The 18,111-nt window shown below is 41.1% G+C and overlaps 1 protein-coding gene across 6 annotated transcripts in view; it reads left to right on the forward strand.

Moving 5' to 3' along the window:
• The window catches only part of LOC117359206 (serine/threonine-protein phosphatase 2A regulatory subunit B'' subunit beta-like), a 261,026-nt gene that overhangs the window by 167,502 nt on the left and 75,413 nt on the right, over positions 1–18,111 (forward strand). For all 6 annotated transcript variants that reach the window (XM_033941552.1, XM_033941551.1, XM_033941556.1 and 3 more), the window contains 2 exons: positions 189–339; positions 5,295–5,343. In XM_033941552.1, coding sequence (XP_033797443.1) covers positions 189–339; positions 5,295–5,343 — 200 coding nt within the window. The remainder of the gene's footprint in view (positions 1–188; positions 340–5,294; positions 5,344–18,111) is intronic.

Genomic DNA, 18,111 nt, shown 5'->3' on the forward strand with positions numbered 1-18,111 from the left:
ATGTGTTAGCCAAATTACAGGAGGGTGGGGTTTAATCATGAAAACTCCTGTGCTTCATCTTTAGTTCTTTCAAATGGTAGGAATAAAAGCCGAGGGAAAGTAAATCAGACCTAAAATGTGCTTGAATATTGAAAAAGACTGCATGTCATTGCTGTAATCTTAATATTTTTTCTCTTTTTTTTTAACAGACTGTGGCATTATTAGAAGAAGAAGATATTAATCAATTAGATTACTTCTCTTATGAGCATTTCTATGTTATTTATTGCAAATTCTGGGAACTAGATACTGATCATGACCTCTATATTGATCAGAAGGACCTATCCAAACACAACGATCATGGTATGGCTAACATTATGTAAATATCATTTCAGAAGAGTACATTTTAAGACTGTAATACATACCAAAAAGCAAATACAGTGGAACCTTGGTTCACGAGCATAATTCGTTCCAGAAACATGCTCGTAAACCAAATTACTCACATATCAAAGCGAGTTTCCCCGTAGAAAGTAAGGGAAACTCGCTTGATTGGTTCCACCTCCCCCCACCCCCCGGCTACTAGCGCTGCTCCACCCCACCACATCCCCCCCCGTGAACCGGCATCTCCCGCCTGCCCAAACTGAAGCTTACCCCCATCTTGCACCGGCACGCAGCACCAACCCTCTTGCCGGACTGGGCCTTGAGCATCTGCTCATGCTCAAGGCCTTCTGGCTCTCGTTCTCTCCGAGCAGGGGGACTCACAAATCGGGGGGGGGGGGGGGGTGATGCCGGTTCGCGGGTGGGGGGGACTCGCAAATCAAGACTGAATCAAGCTAGTTTAGAATGGGCAGTTCTCCTGCCTTTATTATTTTATTTTATTTTTTTGCTCATACATCCCATAGGCCACACTAAGCCATGTTTCAGGAGCTGCATGGCCGATGTCCATGGTGTATTTCCTGTTGTCTTTTGATAATAGGTAAAGCTGATGGTACTAATCTGTCTTTCAAGTTTCGGTTTCTTGACAATGCTACCGTGGGCTTAATGTCACTAAAACATTTGTGTATAGTGAGAATGTGCCAATGTTTGAATAAAATGTTACAGATGTAATTGGATAAGTGAGAAAACTTGAAGGAACAGACAATATCAGGTTGCTTCTGTATCTTCTTTCTAGTCTGTAATATATCTTCCCTATGAAGTAATTTGGATTTTTGATATCCATTAGTAATCTCCTTCCTTGGGTACCCTCTGCACAAAATGGTTAGCCATAGATGTTGCTTGTGTTTCAAATTCGAAGGGCTTTGAGCACAGTCTTTTCAATCTTAAAAATTGGCAATAGGGTAAATTATTCTTAAGCTGTGGCTGGTGAAAACTGGAATAATGTAGATAGCTGCTCTTATCTGTAGGCTTTAATAAATACTTGTTTGAAAAAAGTATTTATCCTTCTGAATAGAAACATAGAAACATAGAAGATGACGGCAGATAAGGGCCATAGCCCATCAGGTCTGCCCACTCTACTGGCCCACCCCCCAAGTCTACTATCCTAGGGACCCCACTCCTGGTGACAGGTTCCCTTGGCTTAACCCTCTAAGGGATCCCACATGGGCATCCCATTTGCTTTTAAATTCTTGCACGCTGTTTGCCTCGATCACCTGCACCGGGAGCTCGTTCCAAGGATCAACCACTCTCTCGGTGAAGAAATATTTCCTGGTGTCGCCATGAAATTTCCCGCCCTTGAGTTTGAGCGGATGCCCTCTTGTGGCTGAGGGTCCTTTGAGAAAGAGAATCTCTTCTTCCATCTCGATATGGCCGGTAATATACTTAAACGTCTCGATCATGTCTCCTCTCTCCCTACGTTCCTCGAGTGAGTACAGCCGCAAATTTTTCAGCCTTTCCTCGTACGATAGATCCTTGAGCCCCAAGACCATCCTGGTGGCCATCCGTTGCACCGACTCTACTCTCAGCACATCTTTTCGGTAGTGTGGCCTCCAGAATTGCACACAGTATTCCAAATGAGGCCTTACCATGGTTCTGTATAATGGCATTATGACTTCAGGCTTCTGGCTGACGAAACTCCTGCGGATGCAACCTAACAACTGTCTTGCCTTAGATGAAGCCTTCTCCACATGATCAGCAGTTTTCATGTCTGCGCTGATGATCACTCCCAATTCTCGTTCTGTTGAAGTTCTAGCTAAGGTCTCACCATTCAAGGTGTAAGTTCTGCACGGATTTCTGCTGCCGAGGTGCATGATCTTGCATTTCTTAGCGTTGAAGCCCAGCTGCCAGGTCGAGGACCAAAGCTCCAACAAATGTAGGTCCTGTGTCATACTATCGGGTGAATTGCCGTCTCTCACTATATTGCATAGTTTGGCGTCGTCAGCGAATAATGTTACCTTACCTTGAAGCCCCTGAGTTAGGTCACCTATGAATATGTTGAAAAGGAGCGGGCCCAAGACTGAGCCCTGCGGTACTCCACTGGTCACCTCCGATGTTTTAGAGAGGGTACCGTTAACTACCACCCTCTGAAGTCTGCCACTCAGCCAGTCATTGACCCATGTAGTTAGTGTTTCTCCCAGCCCCATTGATTTCATCTTGCTCAACAGCCTGCAATGCGGGACACTATCGAAAGCTTTGCTGAAGTCTATACGACGTCCACAGATTCTCCCAAGTCTAACTGTTTTGTTAAGGATATCAAGAAAAGGTATACACTTAAAATCGTATTCCATCTTGAAACGAAGGTTGTGGTCACAGGAGTTCAACCAATTGAAAAAGCTATGTAGTCGAGTCAGGCTTCCCTTTCAAATAATGAAAACATCATCAATATATCTCTTATATAGTCTGAGCTCTTCTACAAAAGGATGTTCGCTAAGGTGTTCTCTTTCAAATTAGGTGACATATAAGTTGGCTATATCGGGAGCCATGGATGCACCCATGGCTGTTCCCTTTATTTGGATATAAAACTTATTGTCAAAACAGAAATAATTCTGGGTAAGTGCAATAGTAGCAAATGTGATAATGAGTCCTCTATACAGGGTTGGGAAGCAGGTAGATTGCGAAGGCAACGCAAGTCGATCACGGAGCCCAGGATGGGCTGCACGATCGACTCGCATTGCCTTCACGATCGACCTTTTGGGCACCCCTGATATAAGGTTATCCCAAGACACATGTATTTATGTACCTATATTATATTCTCTGTGTGTATACACATTCATACGAACTCAAAAAAATGTAGATATATAAATACTGGCTAAAGATTTTTATTTTTAAACAATTTTTATTGATGACTAAACATAGCAAACAATCAAAACAGAGAAACAAATCTGTACAAATCAGGAAACAAGACAGGAGAAAATCAATCCAGAAGTCATCAAGGTTTCACCCAACCCACCCCCTTTCCTCCCAGACAAACAGGAACTTGTCCCCAGAGAAACCAAGAGAAGCCACAATGCACGTACACTCTTAGCACATCATGGCAAACCCAAGTCCATAAACCACCCCTCCACAGAAGACCCCCCTGCCCCCCAACCCCCAAACTAACCCACCCCAGGCTAAAGATTTTTAATAAGTCAAGAATTGTTTATAGCAGCCAAGCAATTGCCCTGCGTGTCGAAAGGTCCTTTATGTGCAGTCGGTGTGCTATTTCTCATTTCCATTCCCAAGTTTCAGTATCACTTGGGTCCCGCCAACGTGTTGACAAACGGTAGTCCTGCTGCTTTATCCCCTTGCTCCTCTTTGTCTCTGAAATGTAAATGGGAAACACCTCTTTATTCTCTTAGACCACTCTCACTACATTAGTTTGTAAGTCATGAAAAAACACCTGTCTTTTTTTTTTGTCCTGGCTATCCCTTCCCCATCACTATCTCCTCTTCTTGCATCAGATAGTTGCAACTACTAAAAATCATTAGAAGATCTACTGAACTTCAGGAAGGCTGTAAAAACTCCTCTTCCCCCTGACCCTCAAGAGTCTAATCTAATCAGCCAATCTAAATTCCCTGGACCTTCTGACAAAGGGCACCGACCCTCCACTGTCTCGAGTCTCAAACGCTGATGTACTTCATCCTAAGTCTGACCATGCCATGTTTTGTCATACAATGTTCTACCACACTGTCATACTGTCCGCCATCCTTGTCCTACTATACTGTACACCATATACACCGTACCATGTCTGCCACATATCTGCCATGCTACGATCTCTCATGCCATGTTTGCCATTCCATATCTTCCATGCTATGTTTTGTCATGCACGCTTGCCTTACTATTTTTGCTGTCATGTCATACTATATTAATCATGCTTTGTAATACTATATTTACAGTGCTAAGTTTTGCAGTGCTATGTCTCACCATGTTTTATCATATGTTTTACCGTGCTTTAACTATGTTTTGTCAATATTTGCCATGCTATCTTTTACCATACTATGTCTTAGAATGCAACATAGTGGTTAGAACAGCAGCTTCAGCACACTGAGTTGTGGGTTCAAACCTATGCTGCTCCTTGTGACCCTGGCAAATCACTTAATCCCCCATTGCCCCAGATTACATTAGATAGATTGTGAGCCCATTGAGACAGACTGGGAAAAATGCTTGAGTACCTGAATAAATTCATGTAAACTGTTCTGAGCTACCCAGGGAGAACATTGAATAAATAAATAAATATTATAAGAGATGGTCATATACAGAAGTGAGGAGTAACAAAAAATTACCCAAGCATTCTTGAGGTGTTGTGGATAAGATATATGAAGTGGTTTTCTCTTAAAGCAAGCTAGAAAATGACAGTGGAAGAGCAGCCAGGGTAAGGTTTAAAGTAGCAGCTACATTGTAGCAATGACAACTTTTAGGTACTGTATATTAAAGAAATTATGATTAGAACAAAAATGATGGAGATGGAGAAAGCAGAGAGGCTTAATTCACAGACAGGATTGTATAATCATTTGGATTATGGTGAGAACATCAGTATTGTTTCACAATATTTAAATGCCTCAAAAATAAAAAATAAAAAATTAAATTGAATCAGGTTGGGCAGACTGGATGGACCATTCGGGTCTTTATCTGCTGTCATCTACTATGTTAAAGTTTATGGATATTAACCTTGTACTCTACACACACAAGAGGGGTGCCGAAAAGTTCTCAGCCCATCCAAGAAGAGAATGACATGGATAAGGTTCAGTCAGTGATCTGAAACAATGTCAAATTGGCACTTAACAAAATAAGATAACACTCTTTGCAGCTTAGGATGAGAACTTTTCAGCACCTCCCTCATGTATATAAATAGAGGAAAAAAAAGTATATTTTGTCTAATGCATTTATGATTTTTTTTTTAATAGCAATATCAAATAGAATGATAGAGCGGATATTCTCAGGATGTGTAACAAGGTAAGAGAAAATTTTCTTTTAATTAAAGCATTGGGTAGGGGGTTTGCGCTATATGTTAAAGAGGAAATCGAATCAAACAAAATAAACATTTCTGCATTCAGAAAGAATGTTAAATTATTTTTTTCTTTTGAAAATGTAATGTAATGTAATGTTAAAGTTATGTAATGTAATTTATTTCTTATATACCGCTACATCCGTTAGGTTCTAAGCGGTTTACAGAAAATATACATTAAGATTAGAAATAAGAAAGGTACTTGAAAAATTCCCTTACTGTCCCGAAGGCTCACAATCTAACTAAAGTACCTGGAGGGTAATAGAGAAGTGAAAAGTAGAGTTAGAGGAAAAATAAAAATAAAATAAACATTTTAACAAGACAGCATTGATCTAAATACTTTGGAAGGTAGAAGAGAGGAGAGAAAGGAATAGAAGCATGATGAAGTGATGAAGTGGAGCAAGTAAGTTTAGGAGGAGCGATTGACGTTTCCAGAAAAGAAATACAAATTTAAGTGGTTGAGTCCATCAGAGGAATGAGCAAAAGGGACAATTGAGGTGGATATGTCAGTGGGTCACCGGGGATGTGGTAGTTGTACAATCTGTTCGATTATGCAGGATACCAAGGAATTCAAGCACCTTGTTACCCAGAATAGGTACCTTTTAAGAAGTAGTACTAACTGTTGTTTTAGTGGGGTGATTTATCTTATTTGGTGTGCTTGCCCTCTGTTGAATGTTGGTCAGACTTCGAGGTCTTAACTAAACGCAGGATGGTTGAGCCCTTAGTTATTCACCACTTGCAATGTAAACACAATTTTGCTTCTTTGGAATTCATAGTCCTGGAACAGTGTCATAAATCGGAACGAAAGGGAATCTGGTGATGGTTCCTTAGACAGCGTGAACAGAGATTGATATATGAATTAGATTCTATCCAGCCTAAGGGTCTCAATCTGAGGATGGAGTGGCCAGTGTTTTTTATTGAAAGGACATCAGATTTGTACTATGGTTTGTAGAATATTTACCTTTAATGACTGGACGATGTGCACATAAGGGTTATGTGAAAGATTCACAATGTTTTGAGGAAGTGGAAAAAGTTGGTCTATTGGTAGGTTGTGTGATTTGTAGGTGGGACATTCGAAACAACGCGCTGATTGGTATAGGATCGCTGAGCAAAGAGGCATCAATATTGTGATTGATTTAAGAGAGACATCAGGAAACAACTTGATGGTTGGTGCATTGTTGTCAAGTAGGGAGAGATCTGTATTGTGATTTATTAAAGAAGAAATTTGTTGAGTGATGCAGGGGTTTCCTGGAAAGTGGCATTGACAGTCTTGATTGGTCCAATGTAATGGTTAATAGTGGAGCTATTCAGGACAATAATGGCTTAAGAAGGCTGAGGTGTGAAAGCCTTTAAACCTTGCTGGACTTTCTTTAACAGTGGATTGTGAAGTATTTGAAGACATGGTACAGATGAAAATTTAATCCCTGAAGCAGCCTTTTTGGTGACACGGGGATTCCCTGTTAAGTATTGGGGTATAGAAGACTCTCAGTTAACCGGGACCTATGGAGATTGATAGATGGCAGATAAATGTAGTTTATGGTTGAGTGAGAGTTGCTATTTAAAATAGGCCTATATAATACTATACCCCATACGGTATTATACCATAAACTGTTCCAAACAAACTACTGGACATGTGGTAGGTAAGTGTGAGCATACAGAGATGTGGCATACCAAATTTACACTTAAATTTTCACCAGAAATTGATTTTATTTTCCTTTTCATTTAAAGTATTACAGTATTTCTTAAATTTTTTTTTCTGGTAGCTTGAGAGAATATAGAATAGAATTGCTAATCAATGCGATGTTTTTGAGTGCAAATTAACTCAAAATGCGGCTTGATAGTTGACAAGCAAGCACGCATTTCATCATCCACCATCTGCCGTTCTCTCTTTTTTAAAATTTTATTTTTGTCAGAGCTGAAAATCCAAGTTCACAAAGATAAGATCCAAATGGTAACAAAGCCTTGATTGCTTTGTTGCTCAAGTTAAGATAACGGGTGTTTGATGAAAATGCATACCATGGTTGTTATTGCTGTTGTATTTACTGTTGCTTAATAAAATAGATTTGAACATAAAAATAAAATTACTTGCCGTTAGTTAGCAAGGAACAATCACATCAAAGAATGATGCTTGTCTGGGCAGTTGTATCCTTACACACACAGACACTCATAACATTGACAGACTTGCAACATACATGTCATTTATTCTAGTGTATACATATGAAGAATTGAAAGAAAAAAGAAGGACATACTACTCGAAGCAAATCGGAGATGGACCCCAAGACTCAAAAAAGCTATTCCAGCTGCTAAAAGTTCTCACAAACACAACACCATACATAGAGAACAACAATAAGCCCCCACCTACAGCCACCCTTTTAGCTACCTACTTCAAAACCAAAATCGCAAATATCAGAGCCTCTTTTAATAGTACACCCTCACACATAGAGACATCATTTCCACCAACAGAACAAGAATCATTCGCAGCAGATAGAACCTGGTCCCATTTCTCAACTATAGAATGGGCAGAGTTCAACAATCTTTACAATAAATACAGCCATGCAGCCTGTGACCTCAACCATTGCCCCCCATACCTACTGAAAACTTCAAGCACATTATTCCGCTCCCTGCTTCTTCAATGGATATACTCATCACTACTAGAGGGATATTTCCCACAAGAACTCAGCAAAATCATAATAACTCCGATATTAAAGGACCCTAAAGGAGCAACAGACCAACCATCCAATTACAGACCCATTGCCTCAATCCCATTGTACATTAAACTGATGGAAGGTCTTGTAGCAAAAACATTAGCCTCTTACCTAGAGAATCACAACATACTCCACCCCAAACAATCAGGATTCAGAACCAAATACAGCATGGAGACACTTCTAGGAACACTAATGGACACTGCAAGACAACACCTCAGTACAGGCAAGAAAATCCTGCTGATACAACTAGACCTTTCTGCAGCCTTCGACTTGGTAGACCATGACATGCTTCTACAAACTCTCGACTCAATAGGAATCGCAGGCAAAGTACTTACATGGTTCAAAGGATTCCTACAATCAAGAACTTACAGAGTCAAAACATTGCAAGAAAAATCAGTACCTTGGTCCAACCCCTACGGAATTCCCCAAGGATCACCCCTATCACCTACACTATTTAATATATACATAGCTTCCCTCAGCTACTACCTGGATAATCTTGGCATAATTTCATACAGCTACGCAGATGACATCACTATTCTCCTACCTTTCGACCAACCAGAATCCATCATGACAAGCACAATACACAAAACCCTCGAATCAGTTGCAATTTGGATGACAGAGCACAAATTAAAACTTAACCTTGACAAAACAAATTTCATCCTATTAGAAAACAACAAAACTCCAACATTAACTACTCTCGTTATAAATTCGTTATCATACCCAATACAACCTACACTAAAATTGCTTGGAATCACAATTGACAGAGGCTGCACCAGCAACCCCAAATTAACAAAATAATAAAGGCATCGTTCATGACCTTGAGAAATCTAAGAAAAATCCGAACATTCTTCGAAAATAAGCAATTCCTACTATTGGTACAATCTCTATTCTTGGGATGTTAGACTACTGCAACATACTATACCTACCATGTCTCGCGACCATGATGAAGCAATTGCAGACAGTACAGAATACAGCCCTAAGACTTGTCTATTCACTAAAAAAATATGACCATATCACAGAGGCATACCATGACTCGCACTGGCTTCCAATAGAAGCGAGAGTGCACTTCAAATTCTATTGCTTACTTTACAAGGCTATCAACGGAGAAAGCCCAACTTACTGAAATAACTGACTAAATCAATCCTCCTCAACCAGACACAGAAGAACCCACTCACTATTCTCCCATCCATCATCCAGAAATGTCAAACGAAAAAAACTTTATGACAACCTTATAGCCTCCAAAGCAGCCAAACTGGACAGACAAATCACCACTCTGTTATCTTCAACTACAAATTACAAAACCTTCAAGAGAGATACCAAAACCATACTCTTCACAAAATACATAAAACCTATCCAGCACGACCAATCCCAATCCAACATTTAACACTCTCCATACCCTTAATACTCTCTAATACTCTTCTATTTACCAAACGTTATCTAAAACCCTTAATTCACCCTATTCCTATCTCCTAAAAACTTCTACTTCCCGTTGATAACTATTTTTACCCGACATTGTTATTACCTTAAAATTTTATCTCATCGCTTATTCTATTCCTTCAAATTTTGAATGTAATTCTTGTTTTAGTTTGGATGTAATCCGCCTTGAACCGCAAGGTAATGGCGGAATAGAAATCACTAATGTAATGAAGGGAATTTTTAAAAATAAAGTAAAATTCTGGAATCTCTCATGTCACACATGGAATCTCTTCCAGGCATACCACTGTGCTTTAGCACACAGTTTGAGAGACACTGACTTAAAGGGGAAGGGAATCCTAAAACGACAAAGCAAAAATTTAAACAATGCTTGTCTTCTTGGAGATAAGGGGTTGTAGGATCGAATCCCAGCACTGCTCCTTGAGGAACCTGGGAAAGTAATGTAATCCTCATTGTCCCTGGTACAAAATAAGTACATGTATATATGTAAACCACTTTGAATGTGTAATCATGAAAAAGTGGTATACAAGTCCCATTCCCTTTCCCTTTCTATTTAAATCTTAGACAAGTTGATTATTTTCTAATGCCTTATTAACTAAAATGTGTTGTATTCTTTAATTAAAGAGCAATGAAATGGAAACAGCAGAATGATTTTACAGTATTTTCCAGAAGCCTGATATTACCAGGGTGCATGCTTTGTGCCTTAATCCGGATCTGACTGCAGGTTACAGTGCATGTCACTACCAGAGCTTAGTTAACACTGTCATATAGAAAAATACATTCTGGAATATAATGAATGGCTGGGGACAAAAAAATTCCAGGGGCAAAAAGTGTGGGGTGAAAAGTACACAGGGGTGAAATGTGGAGGTATGAGACATTCTGGGGGGCGAATATTCCAGGAGCAAATTTGGGGAGGCCAAAATGTGTGGGTCTGAAAAGTACCCGGGGTAAAACGTACCTGTGGATGAAATGTTAGGGGCAGAACTTCTGGATGCCTGGTGCATTAAACTGAAGGATACATATGTATTTAAAAGCTGATCACAAAAACTGTGACTTCTAGTTCGACAGACACTCCATTCCTGAATGTGTGGGCAGTCAATTCCTTCTTGGCAAGAATTCTTGTAGGGCACTTCATTAGCATTCTTTTGCTCCACCTCCTATCCTTCTGGGCTGTCCTCCAATTCTGGGCTGTCCTCCAATTCCTATAAGCGAGATAGTAGGCGTCAGTCTTTTCTGCTCGTTTATTTTTCAATTTGTGAGGCTTTTCATTGCTGCAGAGGATCCCACTCAGGACAGCTCTTGCTGCAGGAGAGCGCAGACTTTTAAGGTCAAGGGTCTGCTTCTAAGGTGCAGACTGCTTTGCAGTCCATCCATTTGTTAGCCTGCACTACCAGTTTGAGGGCTCATCTTGTTATGTATTGCAAATGGTTAAGTTTTGTTTATCTGTTATATGAATAATGATATGAGCAGAACAGACATATTTCTTGGGGAGCGTCTCCGTACCCCTCCCTCTTTTGTTTCCTCTCCAGAGCTGATCATCTGCTTTTGTACAAATTGAGGAATTGGAGGACAGCCCAGAAGGATGGGAAGTGGAACAAAATAATGCTAATGAAGCTCCATTCAAGAATTCTCGCGAGAAAGGATTAACTACCCAAACGTTCAGGAATGGAGTGTCTGTATACTAGAAAGAAAATTATTGCAGTAAGAACCTAATCTTTCCTAATTGTTTTGTTGTAATAATTTGCATAGAATATTTGATTTTCTTAGGCTATAACTTTCAATTGAAAAAAGATATATTCCATACAACTGAATAAGGCTGTAAGTTATTTTAACAAGGCTGTAAGTTATTTTAACAAGATTATTTTAACAATGCTGCTAGCTGGTATCTTTAGTAGGATATATAGGGCAATGGTCAGACCCCACTTGGAATACTGCGTCCAACATTGGTCTCCCTACTTAAAGAAGGATATAAAACTGCTGGAGAGGGTGCAGAGACGAGCAACTAAACTAGTGAAGGGTATGGAGAAACTGGAATATGAGGATCGACTTAAAACACTGGGATTGTTCTCCCTTGAGAAAAGGAGACTGCATGGGGATATGATCGAAACCTTCAAAATACTGAAAGGAATCGACAAAATAGAGCAGAAAAAACTATTTACATTGTCCAATTTGACACGGACAAGAGGACATGAAAGGAAGCTAAGGGGGGGCAAGTTCAGGACTAATATCAGGAAGTTCTGCTTCACACAGAGAGTGGTTGACATCTGGAATACTCTCCCAGGGGAGATTATTGCGGAATCGACAGTCCTAGGCTTCAAAAGCAAACTAGATGCATATCTCCTTGAGAGAGGCATATAAAGATATGGTTGGCTATAAAATAAGCCAGGTGTATACCTAGCAGGGCCTCCGCGTGTGCGGATCGCCGGACTTGATGGACCGAAGGTCTGATCCGGAGATGGCGCTTCTTATGTTCTTATGTTCTTATATCAACTTTTTATTGGATCAACCGAAAAAGTGCTGAGCTATAAAAGCTTTCAGGACCACATAAGTCCTTTATTTTTTTTTGTATGTGTGTGTTCCTAGATAAGAGGTATATAATCAAAATGAAAATATGTCTAAAAGCCCGCCTAAATAGGCACTTGGACGATCAAAAAGACAGGTCATCCAAGTGCCCGATAATCAAAACGGGTTTTAGTCGTATCTAAAAACAGCTTAGGCTGCTGTATGTCCAGAGTGAAAAGGGGCATTTTTGAAGGAGTGGCTAGGGCAGGAGGTAGGCGGGATGTGGGTTGACCTAGACTTAGTCGCCCTGCAGCGATAATTGAAAGTTCAACGAGACTTCCTAGATAGAACTTATACGTTGTGACACGTTATAACTTAGGTGATTTAAAAACAGGTATAAGATTTAAAAACGGGTAAAAACAAGCGATTTAAAAACAGATACCCAGAAGGTATCAAAAGTGACCAGATAACTACTGCAGGGCCAAAGTAAAGACTCCCACACATTTCCCCAGTGATCACTGACCCCCCCCCCACTACCACCACCATAAAAATCGGAATAAAAAAGTACATACCTGCCTCCTGAACATCAGCACCTGGCATAGGAAAGCCTAGTAGAGCTGCACAGAGGTGGCTTTAGTAGTCTGTGGGGTCGGCTAGTGAACCATAGAGAGGAGGACCCAGGCCCAAAGGCCACTCTAACCACTGCATTCATGGTGAAACATGTGCATCCACCAAACCCCCCTCCCCCAATCTCTACTGTACTACCATATAGGTGCCACCTGCAGCCATAAGGTCAATTGGAGTGGTAGATAGGTGGGTGTAGTAGGTTTTGGGAGTGTTTTGGGGGCCTTACCATGACCTGCAAGGGAGTTGTGAGATGTTTGTGTGGTGCCTTTTTGGAAAGTTCACAGCAGTGCCCTGTAAGGTGCCCCACTATTCTATTGCCATGTCTGAGTGGCCAGTCCACCACTTTGCTGGTCCCTCCCATATCCAAAAGGTCTTGTTCTAAGCATTTTTGACTTGACAATTTTTTGTACCAGAATGGAGTATAAAGATTGACGACTTAGTGGTCTGGACGATCAAACGGCTGGACGTAGAAGTAGACAATTCTCGGAAAAAAAATTTATTTTTGATGTGTTTTTCAAGAATGGACTTTGAACGTTTCCGACTTTAAGCGACTAGCGACTTAGGCCCAAAACAGACTTAGACTTTTTTTTATTATGCTGCTCTATGTGTTCTTTCATAATTGCCTATACCACAAAAGTATAGAAAATGGCTATCATTCTCTTCAAACGTTGCTTATGTTACCAGGACATTGATATTTTGAAATTTTACCTTTTTTTGCAGAACATTCCAGATTGATTCCAGGCTGAGTAAACTTAGGGGCCCTTTTACTAAGATATGGTAGGGTATTGCCACACGACAAACTAATTTTTAAAAACATAATTTTTAAATTTTCAATGTTTTTAATCCACGTGAGTATTTCACCCTCGATTCCATGGCTCACAATTTTCCATAGTCCTTCTGAAAATCCAGATATACAATGTTGACAGGGTCGCCCTTGTCTATCTGCCTGTTTACTCCTTCGAAGAAGTGCAGCAAGTTCATCAAACAAGATCTGCCTTTGCTGAAACCGTGCTGGCTGGTCCTCATCAGACCGTGTCTGTCAAGGTGATCAATGATCCTTTATCAGTGCCTCTACCATCTTTCCTGGTACCGAGGTCAGACTGGCCTGTCTGTAGTTTCCCGGATCTCTCCTCAAACATTTTTTTGAAGATAGGCGTAACATTCGCCACCTTCCAATCTTCCGAAATATTTGCCGATTTGATCGACAGATTGGCTATTAGTTGAAGCAGTTCAGCTATAGTCCCTTTCAGTTCCTTGATGACCCTCGGATGGATGCCATCTGGTCCCGGGGATTTATCGTGTTAAGCCTATCAATCTGCCTGCACACCTCTTCTACACTATCAGTTTCCCGTCTTCGTTTCCAGAATATAGTCTGATGGGTTCTGGTATGCTGTGTATATCCTCTTCGGTAAATAGAGATGCAAAAAATATGTTCAGTTTATCGGCAATTGCTTTGTCCTCCTTTAACACTCCCTTTATTCCATGGTCATCCAACGGTCCCACCGCTTACTTCATGGGTCGTTTCCCCTTAATAGATCGAAAGAACGGCTTGAAGTTTTTCGCCTCATTGGCTATTTTTTCCTCATAGTCTCTTTTGGCTCCTTTTACCGCCTTATGGCACCTGCGTTAATGTTATTTGTGCTTATTCCAGTTTCGTCCATTCTTGACCTTTTCCATTCCTTAAACAAAGTTTTCTTGTTTCTGATCGCTTCCTTCACCTCTACAGTGAGCCATGCCGGTTCCTTGTTCTTTTTCCTCTTGAATCCCTTGTTGTTATGCAGTAATATAGATTTTGCGCCTCGGTGATTGTGTCCTTAAAAAGGGACCAAGCATTTTTACAGTGCTTATCCTCTTCTTAATCTTCTTCCCTACTATGAGTCTCATCCCTTCATAATTCCCTTTTCGGAAGTTCAGTGAGGTGGCCGTCATTCTGGACTGACGTTTCACCCCTGCGTCCAGGTCGAAGCGGATCATGTGATCGCTGTTTCCCAGCGTCCCTTCTACTTCTACACCTTGTGCCGGTCCTCGCAGTCCATTTAGAATTAAGTCCAGAATTGCATTTCCTCTTGTATTTTCCTACACAAACTTTGATTAAAAAAAACAACAATCCACAACTGATTACATCAAGACATCAAAAACAGTTTAAAAAGGAAGAACAAAAGCAGCAAAAAACATGCAGAAAATTATAATTTCCAAAACCAAAAATTTCTTTGCAGAAAATAAACCAAATACTTACCTGTCTAGCATTTTCTTTTTAATCCAACATATTTCCGACCTGTCAAGATCACATCAAATGTTCCTCTCGCTGTGTCACGATCTTCCAACGGCTCTAGCCGCATGGCGAACAAGCACTCTCTTCATAAGAACATAAGACTTGCCATCTCCGGATCAGACCCTGGGTCCATCAAGTCCGGTGATCCGCATACACGGAGGCCCTACCAGGTGTACCCTGGCCTAGTTTTAGTCCCCATATCACCGTATGCTTCTCAAGGGAGATGTGCATCTAGTTTACTCTTAAATCCTAGAACGGTGGATTCTGCAATTACTTCCTCTGGGAGAGCATTCCAGGTGTCTACCACTCGCTGCGTGAAACAGAACTTCCTGATATTCGTTCTGGACCTGTCCCCCCTCAGCTTCAATTTATGTCCTCTTGTCCGTGTCACATCGGACGTTGTAAATAACTGCTTCCCCTGCTCTATTTTGTCGAATCCTTTTAGTATTTTGAAAGTCTTGATCAGATCTCCTCGCAGTCAACTCTTCTCAAGGGAGAACAACCCCAGTCTCCTAAGTCATTCCTCGTAGTCCAGGTTCTCCATACCTTTCACTAGCTTCATTGCTCATCTCTGCACCCTCTCTAGCAGTTTTATATCCTTCTTTAGGTATGGAGATCAGTGCTAGACGCAGTATTCCAGATGCGGTCTGACCATGGCTCTGTAGAGCGGTATTATAACTTTCTCTGATCTACTCGTAATTCCCTTCTTTATCATGCCTAGCATTCTATTTGCTTTCTTTCTGCCACTGCACATTGCGCCGATGGTTTCAGTACACCAAGGTCCTTTTCCTGTTCGGTCTTTCCCAGAGTTACACCTGACATATTATACTTGTGTTCTTTGTTTTTTTCTGCCTAAATGCATCACTTTGCATTTTTCTACATTAAACTTCATCTGCCATTTATCTGCCCACTTCTCCAATTGATTCAAGTCGCTCTGGAGTTCCTCGCTGTCCTTCTGTGATCTGATTGCCCGGCATAGCTTCTTCTAGGTCATTTGTGAAAATATTAAATAAGATGGGTCCAAGTACCGAGCCCTTGGGTACACCGCTAGTCACTTTTTCCCATTCTGAGAACTTCCCATTTATGCCCACTCTCTGTTTTCTGTTCTCTAGCCATTTGCCTATCCATCTTAGTATATCTCCCTCTATTCCATGGCCTTGTAGTTTCCTGAGAAGTCTTACATGTGGAACCTTGTCGAACGCTTTCTGAAAGTCCAAGTATATAATATCCACCGGTTCTCCATTATCAATTTGTCTATTCACTGTCTCAAAAAATTGAAGTAGGTTCGTCAAACATGATTTCCCTTTCCTGAACCCATGTTGACTGGCTCTCATCAGGTCTAGGTGCCGGACTATGCTATCTTTGATCAGTGCCTCAACCATCTTTCCAGGAACAGATGTGAGACTCACAGGTCTGTAGTTGCCTGGCACTCCTCTCAATCCTTTTTTAAATATCGGTGTGACGTTCGCTATCTTCCAGTCATCTGGTATCTGTCCTGTTTTGATTGACAGGTTGGCAAGTTTTTGCAATAGTTCTCTGATTTCAAATTTCAGTTCTTTTAGGAACCTCGGATGAATTCCGTCCAGTCCTGGAGATTTATCACTTTTAAGTTTGTCGATCTGTGGTAAATCTGGTCCAAGTCCACTTCTACTGTGGTGAGGCTGTCCTGTACGACTCCCTTGAACACTTTCACTGTGTCAGGTATTGTTTTGTTGTCTTCCTTTGTAAAGACAGACGCAAAGAAGGAATTCAGTTTGTCTGCAATTTGTTTGTCATCCTTGATGCACCCTTTTCCTCCCACTGCCTCCCTTGCGGGTTTTTCCCCCTTAACATATCTAAAGAAGGGCTTGAAATTTTTGGCCAGCAAACATTCAAAAAAGCACCACACCACTAAACAAACTCCCAACAGGAGACCCTGTTTTGCAAGTGCATCTTCAGGGGAGAAATATATGAGAGAGTAAAAACACGGCTGCACATATTCTAACTGCACCATGCTAACAACACTCTAAAAATCATACATACTGACGTCAGATACTGACGTTGACCAGTGGGGACAAGCGGATCCAGTTCAAAGGAAAGCCTTCCATTCGACTGCCAAATTCAAGCCCTTAGGAACACATGTCTGCAAAGAATAATATCAGTGCTGCTCTTTTAGTTTCAACTGCATTCTGATGTCACCTCTCCTTTCACTTTCAATCAGCTGTTTCAAGATAACACATTTAAAGGCAGCAAATTCATGTCCAAATTCCACGCAATGATCCACCAAAGGTTCCATAGGTTTTCTATTAGTCACACAGTGTTTGTGTTCAATAAGATGAGTTTTCAATTGACTAGATGTCTGTCCTATATAGATCATAGAAACATAGAAAGATGACGGCAGATAAGGGCTACAGCCCATCAAGTCTGCCCATACCATTGACCCCCTTTTAAGTCTACTGGACCCTTAACTCTATTGACCTGCTCTATTAAGTCTATATCCTAGCGACCCTATTCATTGGTATGACCCTCGCAATGATCCCACATAGGTATCCCATTTATTCTTGAAGTCTGGGATACTGCGGGCCTCGATCACCTGTGCTGGAAGCTTGTTCCAATGCTCTATCACTCGTTCCGTGAAGAAGTACTTCCTGACATCTCCACGAAACTTCTCTCTCCTGAGTTTGAGCGGATGTCCTCTTGTGTTCGTGTGTCCTTTGAGAAGAAAGATATCATCTTCCACCTCGACCCGTCCCGTGATGTACTTAAATGTCTCAATCATGTCTCCCCTCTCCCTCCTCCAGAGTATAGAGCTGCAATTTGTTCAGTCTTTCTTCGTACGAGAGACCCTTTAGCCCCGAGACCATCCTTGTGGCCATCCGCTGAACCGACTCAATTCTGAGCACATCTTTACGGTAATGTGGCCTCCACAATTGCACACAGTATTCTAGATGAGGTCTCACCATGGCTCTGTATAATGGCATCATGACCTCAGGCTTCCTGTTGACGAAACTTCTCTTGATACAACCCATCATCTGCCGTGCCTTAGATGAAGCCTTCTCCACTTGAGTAGCAGTCTTCATGTCTGCACTGATGATCACTCCCAAGTCTTGTTCTGCCGTAGTCTTGGTCAAAGTTTCTCCATTCAAGGTGTAAGTTCTGCATGGATTTCCATTTCCGAGATGCATGACCTTACATTT

The sequence above is a fragment of the Geotrypetes seraphini genome, chromosome 4 (genome assembly GCF_902459505.1).
Source record: "Geotrypetes seraphini chromosome 4, aGeoSer1.1, whole genome shotgun sequence".
NCBI classification, from domain to species: domain Eukaryota; kingdom Metazoa; phylum Chordata; class Amphibia; order Gymnophiona; family Dermophiidae; genus Geotrypetes; species Geotrypetes seraphini.